The sequence below is a fragment of the Chaetura pelagica genome, unplaced genomic scaffold (genome assembly GCF_000747805.2).
Source record: "Chaetura pelagica isolate M959 unplaced genomic scaffold, ChaPel_1.0 scaffold449, whole genome shotgun sequence".
Classification (NCBI taxonomy): Eukaryota; Metazoa; Chordata; class Aves; order Apodiformes; family Apodidae; genus Chaetura; species Chaetura pelagica.
This window is the reverse complement of record NW_009954418.1, coordinates 866569-883358: the sequence shown is the minus strand read 5'-3', so window position 1 is coordinate 883358 and position 16790 is coordinate 866569. Positions and strand designations below refer to the sequence as shown.

The 16790-nt window shown below is 42.9% G+C and overlaps 1 protein-coding gene across 1 annotated transcript in view; it reads left to right on the top strand.

The window, feature by feature from the left end:
• Window positions 1-30: 30 nt before the first annotated feature.
• The window catches only part of LOC104394798 (chromosome unknown open reading frame, human C16orf70), a 34727-nt gene continuing 17967 nt past the window's right edge, over window positions 31-16790 (top strand). Inside the window, exons 1-5 of the mRNA XM_010004435.1 lie at window positions 31-147; window positions 4850-4932; window positions 8889-8972; window positions 13540-13583; window positions 13891-13970. Of these exons, the coding sequence (XP_010002737.1) occupies window positions 84-147; window positions 4850-4932; window positions 8889-8972; window positions 13540-13583; window positions 13891-13970 (355 nt within the window). The 5' untranslated portion in view covers window positions 31-83. The remainder of the gene's footprint in view (window positions 148-4849; window positions 4933-8888; window positions 8973-13539; window positions 13584-13890; window positions 13971-16790) is intronic.

The following is a 16790-nucleotide window of genomic DNA, read 5'->3' as shown; positions in this document are numbered from 1 at the left end:
TCTCTTCCCCCTCACCCCCCCAGAGGTCCGCAGCCCCGGGTGACCGCCGTGCCAGCCCCGCGGCCCCCGCGCTACCTGAGCCAATGCTAGATCTGGAGGTGGTGCCCGAGCGCTCTCTGGGGAACGAGCAATGGGAGTTCACCTTGGGTAAGTGTCTGTCCTCCCTTCCCCCGAGCTCTCCTGCCTGCCCCGTGTGTGTGTGTGAGGGGGGGTCCCCTCGGGATCCCTGTGCTCACCGAGCTTCTCCTGTGGCTTCCAGGGAGCTGAGAGAGTCAGAGTTTTATCACTAAAACACTAATGTAGGAGCTCTAAGGATTTCCTTGTCATGTACGGTCTAGTCTTTTAACTTCTGCATGCTGGGTTGTGCTTTGTTGGTCAGTTTCGATCCTCTGCTCATTTTATCTTGTTTTGCCTGGACTTGCCATCTTAGACTGGTAGTTTTTTAAGATCTGACGTTTACCTGAATGTACCTCAGGTGATGACAGCATCTTCAGCTCTGCACTCAGCACAGATACTGTGCTTTCCTGTACAAACCCTTCCTAAAGACCAGTCGAGTTTCACAATTCCTTTGTGTTGTTGCTGTGTTGCAACATTAGAGTGGAGAAATCAAACTTCAGAGAGGTTTTCTTGGGGTTAGATAACAAGTATTTCTCCCCTCCCCAGTGACTGACTACTCCATCTCTCTGAGAGGTCCCTCCTTACCAGCCACTGCTCTGTTTACTGCAATAAGAACTTTCCCTCAGCTGATGGAAATTTGGCTGGTGCTCAGCACAGGGCACTTAAAATGGACAGTTGGAACTCAGATGGTGTGGGTTCTTCAGATGACCTGTGTTTTCAAGCAGATCTTGGTAGCCCTTAAAGCTCTCAGAAAATACTGTAGTTGCTGTGGTTTTGTTTGAGATACCAGCACTGGACTCTTTTCAGGGTTTTCTCTTTGCTGTTTTCCCTAAGGCAGAGTTAAGGGCAGTAGTAGTTTGGCTTGGTGTGGCAGCCTCCTGAATCTGCCAGAACCTGAGGGACACTTGTGGTGTTGTCCCCTGTGTCAGCAAGGAGGACAGACAGTTCCATAAAACCCTGTTTCACAGCTGGCATCAACTTGGTGGCCCCAGAGGTGTTGGTGCTGAGCTGTGCACCTGTGTGTGTGTGACACCCACCAGGCACAAAGTCCTGTGTGGGCAGGTTTCAGAGTCAAGTACAGCTCAATGGGCCTGGGGAGCCTCAGAATGGCTTTTGGAGGCTATTTATAGCACCTTGAGTCCCACCCTTGGGAATGTGGGTGATCTCCTTTTGCTGCCAATAGGTTACTGTGCTCTCCCAGCTCTGCCTGACCTTCTGCCATCCTTTAGTGCCTGTTTTACCTCAAAACAAATAAAATCTCCCATTAGATACCCTCAGCATCTTCATAAACACACAGTATCAACTTCCCCCCTATTGTCCTTATAAAAAAAAAAGGGAAGAAATTACTACCATGTTCCCAAGAAGCCCATTTAGGCAATCTCATGGTTAAGATGATGTCCTGTCTCTCTCAGTGTGTACACAGACACACACATGGATGTGAGAGGGAGGAAACTCAGCTGTGATTCCTGGAGTAAACATAGCCACCACGTGATGAGCCTAATATATAATTAGCATGACCTGCTGGTATAGAGCAGGAGGCTGCCTAGGTATTAAGATACTTAACTTTGTCCTGTGTTAGCAATAATGAAAACTGTCCCTTGTGACAAAGCTGGTTTAGCTGTGTTAGCGAGGTTGGAAGTGCTGGTGTAAATGGGAATCTGGTGGCCAGTGTTATTCCACTTGGTGTTTGTTTGCATCTGCTCTTAGCAGGAGGAGTGGCTGTATTCCTGAACTTCTGCTGACTCCCAGTGTTGTGCCCACAATGGGGATGACTGAGGGGAAATGCCAGGAAAACTTTTTACATGAGTTCTGGGATTCTCTTTCTGGCTCCAGCGTTGACTCACTACGTGACCAGAACATAAAAAATTTAACCAAGGCTGAGTTTTGTGTTCAGTTGGATACCTGGGACACTGCACCTCTTGGGCCCTGCTCTTTTCAAACAGAACAATTAAATCCTTATTCTGTAGTAACTACAGTTGTATTATTAGTGTTGGAGATGTATAATTTTTAAGGCATACTTGTATTTCTTTTGCATTTCATACTTTCTTTTCCTACTAGATTTCACTGTATTTAATGTCTTACAATTCATCTTTCCTTGGGTTTTCTTGTGTTCTTCTCTTTTAACCTTCATCTGCACCCCCTCCTCTTCAAGACACATGGTCTGGGCAGAGATGAACATGTCAAGCCTGGTTGTTCATGACCTGCATAGGTGAGAGGAGGAGCTGGTGGCACTTGTGTTTTTCCAGCATTTGGGAAAGGGAGAAGTCCATGATAGGACAGTCCTAGTGCTGGGCTTTGTAGGCATTTTTTGGCCATGGTCTGATGTGCTGGGAACCATGTTTGCTTCTCCCCTGCCTGCTGAGCAGGGGAAAAAGAATTCTTTGTTTTCCTCCTTGAGTGCAAAGGCTGAGGAGTGGTGAGGAAAAGGGGATGGGGCGTGTGCGTGACAAGGGTGGAGAAAAAGAGCCCAGTGTCCTCACTCCTCTGGCTCTCTGCTGAGGGAGACAAAGGGGCAATGCTCCTCCCTCTGTGTGTGTGTGTTTGGTTCTGTCCACTGTTTCTGGAGAGCTTGTGTTGCTCCTCCTGGCTCTGCTAGGATGGCAGAGGCTGCTGGATCCCCAGTTGCTGAAAACTGAAGCAAAATGTGTCTGTGTCCATTTGCTGGCGGCTGGGGAAAGCCCTGAGCCAGGCAGTCACATGAGCCATCTGTTTGCACACTCCCCAGCCCCAGATTGCATCAGTTTACATCAGGCTACCAACTGAACTTTATCTTTGTCTGCACTTTTTTTAACCACAGGGTTTTTTTCCCCCAAAAAACCCTTTCCTACTTCAGGCACTACCCATCAGTGTACAGATTCGGTCAGTGTGTTCTCTGCTTGAGCCTTTGCCACATTTTCTTACGAGGGCTCATGGTCTCACCTCTGCAAGTCTCCTAGAGATGCTGACTTTGAAAATGAGGGTTACTCTCCTAAATAATTGTTCCTTTTTTTGGAATTATAGCTTGGATTGGGTTAAAACCCCCAAACTTTCACAGCAGCATCTTTGATCTTAGCTCCTTGGTATTTACATTGCTGTTCCATTTTGAAAATGTGATCTAATACAAAATAACTTGTCTTTTTAAAACTCAGCTGCTTAGGCAACTGCTACCTCCTAGATAATAAGAAACAGTGCTGCTTTATGGTGTGGCCCTATGCATTTTGATTTCATTACAGTTATTAAAATAATAACTGCTCTTTTTTATTTTATATTATCATCTGGTGTAGCTGCAAAAAAATGTGTGCCCAGGATTATGGGCTGATATGAAAAACAAGTTCACAGGAAGAGTTGTAGATGAGTTTTACAAATTGCCTGTAACTTGATTCTGTGGTTGCAGAAAAGCTGTACTTTATGGGTGCAACAGGCAGGTGGTTTAGTGCAACAGTGAAATGAATATTTCTTTACTCTTTTTTAGTTTTAAGCTGGTATTACATTTAAAGCTTGTACCTTTGGTGATCTAGGGGTGTGTGTGATACAAATCTATGTATATGGAGAGAGAGAAAGAGGGAGCTTTTTCACTTTGGTGCTGTAAATAATGTCTAAAAGGTGCTTTGGAACCTGATGTGCAGGCTGAGCTTGAGAGATGTAGCTAGTAAATAAAAATTTCAGTGCCTAAATAAATGTTACCTAAAGAAAAGAATAGATCCTTTGGTAAATTTTGACTAATCAAGGCAACTTTCTTAATATTTAAAAACTAGAAATAGAGAACGGGGCAAGGAATGTAAATACAATGTCAGATAACTAATCTAAATTGACTTGCAGCAATTAGTAGGGAAATAAAACTTCACAATTATGAGCTCATAACCTGTCTTTACAAATGCCTGCTTTGAATGCAGGAACACGATCACGTTTCATTTGGAAAGGCAACAAAGGTTTTGAGTGTGATAAAGGATGGGATGGTGTGGTGCTGTTCTTTTCTGCAGAATCAGCTGCTTTGTTCCACTTTCTAAAATTTATAGCTGTAAAGATAAGATATACACTGAAGGGGGGGGGAAAAAAACCCCACACAATAAAAAAAAGCCCTTTAAATGGTGTTGGAGGGTGACTGACTGTTAAGTGTATTACTTCAATTAAACCAAATTGTTAAGGATGTTTATCTTCTCTGTAAACTGAGAAGATAAAGTTCCTTCCTTGACACAAACGGAGCTGGATCAGCAGCCACTGTGGCCTGTGAGGTCTGAGGAGAATCATTGCTCCCTCCTAGTATTTGTATCTCTCTGCTTCAACTCCTCAGTGGTTTATCAAGCTCAATAAAGGCTTTGCCATAAAATGCAGGCCAGGAGCCTGCTCAGTGTGTACAGGAGTGCTCCAACCCCTGGCAGGGTTTGGTGCAGGCTACACAATCACTTAGTGAATTGTTGACCCCAAAAAGATGAAAACTTTGTGCCTGGATTGTGGAAAGATCTGTGCTTCCTGTGCCTGAACTTTGCTGTTTGACTTTGTGGCTAGAGGTCCTTCTCCTTGGTGTGTGCCTGACAAACTGGTGGGTAAACAATGACTTTTCTGTTTCACCAACCAGGCCTGTGCTGATACCATGAGTCAAGCAGGCTTGTTTGGTGATTGCATACCTTCCTGCGGCAGTGTACTGTTTGCTGGTGACTCCTGTGACCTCATCTAGAACCTTTCTGTTGAAAAACACTGCGAGCTGCTCTCCAAAGCTGCAGAAGTGCCATTTTTATTTTCTTGTCATTGACAGGAATGACCCTGGCTCAGGCTGTAGCAATCCTTCAGAAACACTGTCGCATTATCAAAAACGTCCAGGTTCTCTACAGTGAGCAGGTGAGTAGAGGGTGGTCTGGCCAGGTCTCTTACCTCCTTGTGTCCCAGAATTAAGGTACTGACACCCTGTCATGCTGACATACCTGCTGGAGGAACTGGGGAGCTGCCTGAAACTGAATGACACCAACTTACTGCCACTGCATCAGGGGTGTAGCTTTCAGAGCACTTTCCCCAATGAGTGTAGTAACCCTCAGCACAGTGCAGTGATTTAACAGGTTTTGTGTGTGCAGTGGTGGGGTGGTGTTGTTTTGCCTCAAAGAAAGGAAGTGTTCTGTAATTAACTGGGTAATTGAATTCTTAATTGACCATTTTTACATTGTCAAGCACTGCAGGATTTCTGAAGTACTGAGTCACTTGTTACTTTCTGCCTTTGTGTCTGGTTCAGGGGTGATGAACCCCCTGAAAAGGCTTCCATGCTTTCTCTCTGGATCTGCAATTTTGCCTGCAGAAAGTGGATGCAAGAATTTAAAGCAGCTATAGAGGCTTTAATCATTCTCCATAACTGAGCATTAAGTTCATTTCCATCAGAGAGGGGCCTAGAAGTGAAACCTTTCTGCTGGGTCAGAGAAAATGTGTTTATGTTCCCACCTTTACTTGGAGGGAAGAGGAGGTGGGACAGAGGTGGCTCTCCAAGTCTGTGTTCTGTGAATGCATGTTGATCAGAAGATGATACCCATATGTGGATATCCACATGACAAGATGTTTCCATCAGGAGAAATGCAAAGTCTTGCTGGGTTATCAGTTTGGCTCAAAATACTGATGGAGGCCTCGTGCATTCACAGTGAACACTGAATGGCTGAGGAGCAAGCTTGGCTCTGGCATGTAATGCTGGATACATCTTCCATGTAATTAAATGTGTTATCCTTTTTCTGTTTCACATTATGTAGATTTATGGGTTTCCTGATGACTGAATTGCAAACTGAAAATCCAACTTCTTGTGCTTAATGCATCTGTCTGGCAGGGAATGCATTCCTTGAGTGTTGTGTGCTCTGGAGGTGGGCTAGTTTTTCTTAGCACAGTGCATTCCAGAATTATTTCTGGGTTTGTTTAGACAAATGATGAGGTTTCTGTTCCTTTCAGGTTTGTAGAGTCACAAAAGGGTTAGTGTTCCAGTGCTGGGAAGGAGGGAACACCACAGCTTGGCTTTTCACACTACTGGGGAAGCTACTTTGTGCTTCACCATGTACACTGAATTTTTACTGTGCAGCAGAGGGGAGTTTAAGGTTTTTTCTGCCCAGACTGTGATAAATGTAAAGACATTTCTAACACCTGCATAGTCCAGCAAAATAACAGTTCTCATCCTGATGGAAGATTTGTGCTGCTGATGTTTTTGCTGTATATTATTTGGATTCAGTGCCAGTATCAGGGTGGCTGTTTCCACATGGCACTCAGGGGCTGCAGTTGGCTGCCTGGCTCTGTCCTCACCCTCATGCAGAACATCATGCACTTCATTAGCAGCTGAGCACAAAGAGCTGCTGCTACAGGTCTTTTTTAAGATTTCAAAGCTTTAAAGAAACTTTGCCATGCACCATTTTTATCTAGCTAAATTATACCTGAACAGCCTTTATGTCTTTCCTTTTTGCTTTCTAAACGCCTTTAGAATAGTCATCAAATGTTACTTAAAGTTGTTGCATCTAAAGCATAAAACACTCAATTTCTGATCCTGGAACTCCAGCAGTATTTCCTTTCAAAAATGTCTACTACAATCAAATGCAATTAGATCTGCCATGGGTGTCTTTTTAACTTGATGTAAATGGGATGCCTATACTGTGCCAAAAAAGCTTGATGAACCCCTTTCTGTGGCTAAAGAATTTTAACTCCTTTTTGATCAGTTTAAGTGGGCTAATGAGTTGCCTTTGTATGTTTTCCTAAGGCTCATCATCTGGATTTTTGTCAGTGGAATCGTCCAATAACAGTTGTTCCTGCAGCTTCATGTAATTAGCAGTGTAACTGCACATCTGAGTTCCTTCCTTCAGGAAGGACTCTCCTATTGCTTCCTGGCATCATCTTTCATATTTAAAAGTCACATGAACTGAATTTGTGCCCTTTAGACTTTTCTTTTATTAGAAAATATGCCAGCATAGAACAGCAGCTTTTTGCTGTACTAAATATCAGGTTTTTCCTCAGATGTGCTGTGTTTGGTTTTTTTTTCCCACCCCCTCAAAAGTACTCATAATGCTCATTAATTTTGGAATAACCTTATGAAAATTCTGCTTAGAAACCAGTGAAATGCAGAGCACATCCCATACAGAATATCTATTATAATCTATATCTTTTAAATGCAATGTGACACATGGATTTGGGTTTGTTTTTTTTTTTCTCTCTATCTCTAGCCTTTCTAAATTAGATGTAGAAGGGATTTAAAAAAAGACCATCAGGATTAAATTAGACCTTTTTATCTCAGGCTCATGGTTATGCTGCAGTGCTGCTTCAACACAAGTTCACCACCACTAGTGAAGTATGGGATGGTGCAAGGTGCTGGGAAGGTTAGAAGACAGATCACTGGTCCTCAAGAAAGATGAGTTTGAAGGGAACCTGCTTCAGGAAAAACTACTGTGCAGTGGTCAAGGAGAATGGGAAATCTGCATCACTGGGGACTGAAAGCCCTGGGGCTTGTTTTGTCCTAGTGATGTGAAGTCTGAAATACATGGTTTGGGAGGGGGTGGGAGAGGCATTTGAGAATCACAGTGGTTGGGATTGGAAGGGACCTCTGGAGATCATCTAGCCCAATCCCCCTTCTAGAGCAGGATCCCCTAGAGCAGATTACACAGGACTACGTCTAGGTAGGTTTGGAATGTCTCCAGGAGTTGAGACTCCACAACCTTCTGGGCAACCTGTCCCAGTGCTCTGTTACCCTCAGAGTAAAGAAGTCTTTTCTTGTATTTGAGTTAAACCTCCTGTGTACCAGTTGGTGACCATTGCCCCTTGTTCTGCCACAGAAGTATCCAGGCTAGGACAGTGCTGATGTGAGAATGAAGAGGTGAAAAGTTTACGATGAAAATTAGACCTCTGACAGTCAAAACACAGACCTTCTCCCAGCAAAGAAAAGGGCAGGAGAACATTTTCAAGACAGCTTACGCTTAACTCCTAAAAAGGGCCATTTGGTGTGGCTGATGTCCCGTCCCCATTCTGTTGCTGGATAACTGCTTGGTGCATTTCCAGGGTAGGAATACTGCTGCCTGTCTTGTCATCTAGCCTTCCTTCTCCTCTGAGGAGATGGTTAGAGGTTTCAGAAACAAATGTGCTCAGAAGGGTACAGGATCACACAGCTGACATGGGGCCAGCTGCCTGTGTACGTGTGGGTTGTGCTGGTGCTTCCACGGGGTCGCAGCAGACAGAGGTGAAGCCAGTGGAATGTCTCCTCTTGACTCCAGCAGACTGCAAATTAAGCCTTTAGTTGTTATGATTCACAGTAACTAAGGAAACCTAAATTCACAACAGAAGAGTCTGCAGCCTTCCTTCTGAGGCTTGAAAAAGGCTTGTGACACACTGATTTCTGAAGTGGAAAGCTCTCTCACCAGCTCCCTGACAAGTGTGTGCTGGGTTCTGATGTGAGGCATGGGGAGGTGGGCTGCTGATTTGTGTGCCAGGAAAGCATCAGACTGTCCCTGCATGAGGTCTCTGGTGCTGAACTTGGAATGTTAATTTTCAAGGTGTTTTTTTGTTGTGTTTTTTTTCCCCCAACACTTACAGTAGTGGACAACTACCCTTCTGGGAGTTCTTGCAGGGTACAGATCTCACACAGGCACTTCTGTTTCTTTTTGTGGAGAAAGTGAAGGGTTGAGAGGTTTGGCCAAATGTATTTTCATCATGCTCCTTCATTGAACAAGTGGTTGTTTTCTGAGGCAGTTTTGTTTTTCTGAAGTAACCAGGTGATACTTACACAATGATCTCTATCTTAACAAAGAAGCCTTGAATTCAAAAGCCTAACAGCTTCTCTTGTTTTTGTTTTACAGTCACCTCTTAGCCATGACCTCATCCTTAACCTGACTCAGGATGGAATCAAACTGCTGTTTGATGCTTTCAATCAGAGACTTAAGGTAATAAAACACCCTTCCTGCAGACAAAATCAGGCAAGCCAGAATCTTGGGATATACTGGGGTTCTTGTAGACATTTAATTTGCCATATATAGTTTACTCTTGTGATAATGATCTACACTTCTTCAGTTTGGAGGTTAAGTCTTTGTTTATAGGGTTAAGACACTATCATTGTACTGCGGACTGTAACAGTGCAGTGGGAGTGTGGTCCAGTGTGGTCTCCCTTGCCCATCTTGTCTCAAGTTGCAGCAGAAGTTGCAAAAGACCATGACTAAAGCTGAGCCTGGGATTTGAACTGTGATGGTTGGTTAATGCAAAACTGCCAGTGTTGTTTTCTGCCCAGGTTGATCCTTTATCTGTGCTGCCATTTTGTTTTGGAAAGCAAACTCCCTTCCCCCTGTTCTTGGGTTTCAGCTGGGTTAGGTTCACAGAGGCCTTGTGGGGCTGCATGATTTCTCCCTGAGCCCCACGTTCAGGCCTGTTGTGAGCAGCTGCCTCCTGCACTGACTTCAGTTTGATTTGCATGAGTTTTTATTCTTGAAATCAAAGTCCTCACCCCAGCTTTTCTGTTTCTGTGCTTTTAGGTGACCAGATGTTGATCTGCCTCTCTTTAGGATGCTTTGTGTAGTTAAGATGTAAAACAAAGGGCAGGCTGCTCACTGCCCTGGGGTGGCATTTGTGTTTGCAAAAAAATCTGTTGTGCAAGTGCTCTGTTTCATCCATACAAAATGGGTGACTGTGGGAGTGTGGAGAGATCAGTACAAAACTCTGAAAAGCTTTCTTAACTGAAGCGTTTAAATATCTCTGTGTAACTGCTTAGTTATGCAGGGTGGTCCTTGTGGCAGGACCAGCTGTGCTAAAGAATTACCACTGTGGTTTTCACCTGGTGTGCTTAAGTTGCACTGGGTGTTGACTGGGCTAATTGGGTGAGAGTTTACTGCTCCAACTGCCTTGCTGTTTCACACTTGAAAGCCAAAGTGTGGGTTTCACTGTGATGCTATAAAATACAATGCTTACCCTCCAGGTAAGTCTAGAATATGGTGCTCACATCCATGCTTCCAAGTGTTGGAACAGGGGTAGGTGGAGCCTTGTTCCCTTTCCTCACATCCCCAATAAAACCAGCAGCAAAACGTCACTCTCCAAAATGTCAGCCAATGCTTTATCAGGAAAGTGACTGTGAGAATAAAGCAGTGTGCTCTCAACTGAGACTTGAACTTGAAATCTGGATATATACAATTGGTGAATAACAGCTCACATTAACAGTTCTTGAAAGTGTTTATTTCTCTACTAGTAACTTATAACACCATAGTGCCTTTGTTTTGTTTTTTCTTCACATCTCTTTTACATTAACTTTAAAAATACACATTTTGAAGAGCAATTTTTAGTTCAAATTGAGCTCAGATGGGTCGACAACTGAGCACTTTTTGCCAGATTTCAGTTTGTAATTGCCTTATGGATGTTTCTGTTCATGAGGTCCTTCCTGTAATAACAGGATTTTAATTTTTGTTGAGATTTGGAACTTACTCAGATTCATCTGGGAATTTAAAATTTTTCAGAGAAGATCTTGAAAAATCTCCTTGTCAGATGGACATAATCACTTCAAGTGCATGGTTTGCTCACTGATGTTTTCTGGAATGTCTCAATTGTGGGGTGTTTTTAAAGTGCTGTGGCAAGTGTATGTCACATCTCTGCATCTCCAAACAGTTTATTGAGAGTCTGGCTTTGTCATTTCAACACCCTGTGTTCTAAGAACTGTTTTAGAGCTTTTCTTCTCACCTTTCTCCACAATGTGTTGTAAAATGTATAAAAAAACCCAGGAAGCCCAGACTTCTCTGGCATGTGCCTTTTAGGTTTGTTTTAAAAAAACCAGATCTCTCCTATTGTGGTTCAGTGGTCTAGTGACACCTTTTCTTTGTTTGAATTACAAAGAGGGAAGCTGTGTAAGTGCACAGAATGCTGCGAAAACTTCCATTGTACAAGTTTTCAGAAAGCTTTATGGAAGAAATTCTACAGGGTCAGTTCAGAAGTGAGCAACAGGACTTGTTAAAAAACCACTGTAGGTGTGTAGAGTAAGTAATGCCTGCTTTTAAGATTGCAGGACTGTGTCAGCAGCACTGGAAAAATCAGGAGGCTTTTTGTCTTTGCTCTGTGTGGTGTTGTTTTTAACACATGCTGTTAGATTTGGCTGTGGAAAAGAGATTGAAATACAGGGTACTAAGCAGAAAGACTTGACAGACCCAAGGAAGATGGTGGAGGAGGAAAGCTATATTCCCCAAAAGTTTCCTCCCTTTTCTCAGGAAGAGAAGGAAGGTTTGTTCATAGTTTCTGCCACTTTCAGTAGCCAAGCACTGCAGGAGATGTTGGTACATGGGTTTTGAGAGTAGATCCAGGACGTGGTTCTGAAAACATTACTGTGAGTTTTAGCAACAACTCTCCCACTCCATCTGAGGTAGAGAAAGAGTTACAGTCCACAGTGTTATTGCTGCTTAGTAGATACCTGAACGTTTTTACAAGTCTTACTCAGTAGCAATTATCAAAAGAGTGAGTGTGACAAAACATCAGGTTCTAATAATTTAAACCAGCTGCCTTCTGGCTCTGTAGTAAACACGTCACTGAATAGTTCTTGGTCTTCTCAGTTGTTAGTTCCTTTGCACATAGGAGGGTCACAGATCCTTTTGTCAGGGTAGCTTCTGTAGTCTGCAAAATAGATCCTTTTCTAGTGCTATGGCCTGTGGCAGTGTCTCTTCAAAATGTTTTTCATTACTTTGGTGAGATCCTTCCACTACCTTTACTTTTTGTTCAGTTGTGCTTGTTTCTTCCTCTGCTGTTAGTAAAAGAGATGTTGACATGAATTAGGTCTGAATGAATCAGGGTATTTTTGTGGGGAACCTCATCTGTGCAATGTGCTGTTCCCTGGGCACTGCTCCTTTTTGTTCAGCTCATCCTTCTTTCTTCCACCACTGCAGTGGGTTTCAGGAGAGTGTCTGATGCTGCCTGGTAGTTCCAGCAACACTAGATCTGGGGGAGGGGGGTGGTAGTTTTCTCTAGTCTCAGAAACATTTTCTGGGGAAAGATGTGCAAAGTCACAAAATAAATGTAAAATAATTCCTACTTTTTCATAAAAGTAGCCTTTGTTTTTCTAAGCTGTGCAGTAAAGGAAACCTTGACATGGCAAACTGCATTTGAATTAAAATAGTGAGGAACCAGGTTTTTCCAAGAACCATAATTCAAAGTATATTAAGAAGAAAAATTTGTTTGCTGCTCTTTATGTTGGTTCTGCCAGAACGTTCATTTGCTACTTGCTTTGTGCTGTACTTGTTGCTTATATCCAGAAATGTGTGGGCTTTGTGAGCAAACAAAATGCTCCAGACAACTTTCCAACTCTCTATGAGTCAACAGTGTACCCGTAAATGTTGGTTTTCTTGGTTGGTTTGTTTGTTTGTTTTTTGGAGTTTTTTTTTTATAAATACAGTAGTTTAAACATTCCCTCTTTTTTCTTTTTTTTAAATTTTGGGTGATTTGCTGGGCATCTCCCAAAACCAAGACTTCCTTCTTAGCTGGTGATATTTTTAGGCTCTAAAACCACATTTCATAGCAAGCTCCCTGGGGAATTCTGCTTTCTTCTTTAGTTGAAGAGTGAGTCCTTTCTAAATCTGCCAGAGATTTGTTGAAAGATTATACAAAGCAATAGAAAGTACTTTACCTTTTCTTTACAGCAGTGATGATGTCCTCTGTATGTTTTCCTTTTCCTGGTGACACAGGAACACACAAGCTCATGTTTGACCATGGTTACTCACCAAAGATGATCTGCTTAAAGCCAAGTCCAGCCTGAAGTAACAGACACATAAAAATCATATGAAATCAATCTCAGGTGCAGGTTTGCAGTTGTGTATTCAGAACAAAGGATCCATACCCCATGTTACCCACAGGGAGGGGAGCTCCTTGGAGTATTCAGCAAGGTCTGCAATATTTAATGCATATCAGAACTAGGTATTATGGCTTGCTCTGATGCTCTGTGGAGTGCTCTTCTAGTTATCTGTGAGGCCTGTGGAGATGGGTAGATGTCTGTTTATGTAGTATTGAGATGGAATACAATGACTTAACCTTGCTGTGTTCATCTTCTGCTCTAGAAAAGGAGCTGGAAAGTTAGAACAGTGCAGTCAGTGCTAGGACTTGCTGCCCTACACGGGGTCATCAGAGCACCCCAAGGAATGGCCTACTGTTTGACATTCATTAGAGAACTCCCTAATTAGCTCACCTTTGCTCTTGCTTTCCTTTTAGTTTCCTTCACTTTGCAGGGGCCAAGATGCTGATGTATAAGTGACAAGATGATTTTCTGCTGTTTAACCTGGATTCTGGAGTTGTTCTTTAGCAGTTGTTTCACAAGTGAAACAAATTGAGTCGTTGGCTCAATTTGAGAATTTTGTCACTGTCACCCGTCCTGGCAGAGTTCTGTTCAGGATGGTGTGAGCAGCACTACCTGGTTGTGCCTTTTGATGAGAATTTGCTTCTATAATGAATGATTCAACACTGTGAGGAATGTTAATGTTTCTGTTTCCTCTGTTTCAGGTGATTGAAGTTTATGACTTGACTAAGGTGAAGTTAAAATATTGGTAAGTGATTTTAAGACCTCCCTTGGTTTCTTCTTGATTACAGTGCCTGATTTCTCTCAGTTTTGTAATCCTAAATTCATTTTTCCAATCGTTCTTGTTAAAAAAACCAGAATAACTGTCAAAAAAGAATGTAGATAATTACCCTTTCTTGAACATACCACTTTGGTTAAATACCAGTTTTTACCACTTTACCCTTTCTTTCAGTCTTGGAGACTTCTTCCAATTTAAATGTGGTATTTGCCTTAGTAAATGTTTGTAGCATCCATTCAATTTTCTGAAGGCAGATTAATTTTGTTTTCTCTTTCAGTGGTGTCCACTTTAACTCTCAGGCAATTGCTCCAACCATAGAACAAATTGATCAGTCATTTGGAGCAACACATCCAGGAGGTAAGCCAAAAGTATTGCCAAGAATCAGAAGCACACCTAGGTTGACCAACCTCATTCTGGGATGTCTTTCCTGTATGTCTGCTGAGTGAAATGTGTAGACACTTGTGTTGCCAGATGATCTGAAATCATGTCCCATAATGGTCACATTCTTATGGCTGGAATATCATGTAAAATGTGCTCTAAGTTCAGTTTTGAGTGAGGCAAAGAGTCATTGGCACAGAATGGTGTGGTCAGATATCATTAATGATCTGTTTTGACCTGCCAGCACCAGCAGATTGTGAGCTGTGTCGTAGATGCTGTTGTTTTTACACATTCTTGTGCACAGTCAGCTCTCAAGTGTCCCGAGGGGTGTGAAGCACACCATGGACATACAGACACCTGAGCTGCTCTCTCTGCAGAGTCAGCCAGGGCTGTTTGCTCAGGATCTGCACTCTGAGAACATGGTTCTACCCTTGCTAGGACAGGATCAAGTCTGGGCCTGTGTATAACTGGTTTGCATCACCCAGTGTCTCCTTCCTGTTATTGGGAGCACTGGGGGGTGTGAAGCCAGCCTGAATGCAGCATGACCAGAGTCAGGACAAGTTTTATTAACCTGGCTGAACCTGCTCTGACTCCTGCACAGCTACTTGGCTGTTCACCACCACTGTAGCAGCAAAATACTACCTTTAAGCTCCTTGTTTACAAATGCAAGTGGAGAGTTTATTTCAGGGCTTTGGTAGGTGATGAAAATAAGCCAGTGGTGAAACTTTGAAGAGGATATTTATAATTAAACTGCTCAAGAACCTTCAAGAAATGGAGCCACCGACTGGCATAACAACAAAGAAGATTAACTCCATGTAGGCAAGATACCCTTTTGAGAGCATCATTTTCTATTTTTAACTTAAGCCAGTCCATTTGCAGTAGCCAGGCTGATCCCAAATAGGCTGGCATTCCTAGTGATGGATGGTGATTGTGGATCCAGTTGTTGTCCCTGTTCCCTGCAGACAGTCTGTTGCACATTCCAAACAGGATTTATTAACACTGGAGGCTTGTGTGGCTAAAGTAAAATCATCGCAGCAAAGCCTGCTGTAGTAGATGAGAATCAGGTTGAGAGAAATGAAACTTGGAGGATTTCTAGCTGTAATACTCCAAAGACCAGAATTAAACTTTGCTTTGGACATGATCTTAACGTATTCTCTAGATGGAAACTCTTGAGATCTAGAGTTAGATCTGTTCTGGAAGCAGCATCTAGAAAAGCTTCTGTAGAAGGTAGGAAGAGTTAAAGAGGTTCAGTTTCTTTGTCACTTGACAAATACTTAGAGTTGAAGTGCTTGCAAAATTGTGATGTTATGAACTATAAAAATATATACCCAGCTGTAAGTATTGCTTGTTACAGGAGCAGCATGTTTTATTTCTGCATAGAATTGTATGCAAGCACTTCAAAGCAGAGCTGGGCACCACGTGTCCTTATGCTGAGTTTGCCAGATCTTGTGCCCCTGTCATAGTGAAGAACACTTGCACATTTGCTTCATCTGATGGTAGTTTTTCATAACGTCTTGTCAACCAGTGACATGTAGAGATAACTGTTTATTAAAATATTGGGCCCTATTACCATTTCACTCGTGCATTTGCTTATTCAGTTTCCTCACTGGAAGTTCCATGTCTTCTATGATCAGCAGAAGTAATTGCTCTGGGTTCAGCTGCCTGTCATAAACAGTGGGAACTGTATCATGCCATACAATGATACAGTTTTGATAACTCTTTTGTGTTTTGTGAAACAGAAAAGGTAAAAAACCAGCATAGTTTTCACCATGTGGGAGGGATGATGATGCTGTTTTCATAGCCCACAAAAAATTGGAGCTGGAGTGGGGAGAGAAGGGTGGGGAGAGAAAGGTAGGAAGAGAGACCTTCCTCTTGATGTGACAAAAGTAGCAAGTACCAGTTTTCATGAATGAAACTATGACACAGCCATCCCATTTCTGTTCTGTCCCACTGCTCCTCTAAACCCCATGCAAGCCTTTTGAGTTTAAAAGTCTGCTCTGTGTGTTACCTCCACTAGAATTTCAAACAAAATGTCATCTGTCACATAAAACCAAGGTGGTTGCAGCAGAACTTGCCTGCAACAGGATATGGTGGTAGTTTCAAAACGTATTTCAAAAGGTTAGCAACAGTTTTGTGTCAAACCTGACCTGCTGGGAGCAGTTTTGGTTTTTCCAAATCAGTGGTTTTAGAAAAAAAAATGTGTCATCAAGAAAATTTCAAGAAGCTTCATTACTTTTTTGGCTAATGTTAGTTTGAAACGTTACTGTATCTTGGTCATGGGGCTGATTGTAACATGACCAGTTTGGAGGTCAATAGCTTCACCCAAACCAAGATTTTATCCCACAGTTTCATGATCCTCTGACCTGACCTCCTGCTGGGAAGTGCTGGATCTTGCCAGTGGTTCTGTTGAAATCACATCCTTTTCTGAGTCGTTCTGGATGTGGCTGTTTGCTCCATTCAGCATGGATAAGGGCTGTGGGATTGAGCTGAAGTCATGAGGTACAGGAAAAAAACCCAACATCCTTCCCTCCTGCCACAGGGGGCTTGCAAGGGTGAGGGTGTCCTGTCTTCTGGCTCAGGAACTCTGTGACCTCAGAGGTTGCCCAAGCTCCCCTGAGGTGCCAGAAGAGTTTTGTGCTTGATACTTGGAGGAGTTGACTTCTGGATCTGCCTCTGCTTTTATCAGCACTGTGCCCCTTCTGCAGCCTGGCTGCTGTGGGTGGCTTTGTCCTGTCCTGCTCTACAGAAACATTTCCCAGCTGGTCACACTCTGCTGCTTTCCCGGAAGGCAAACTCTTT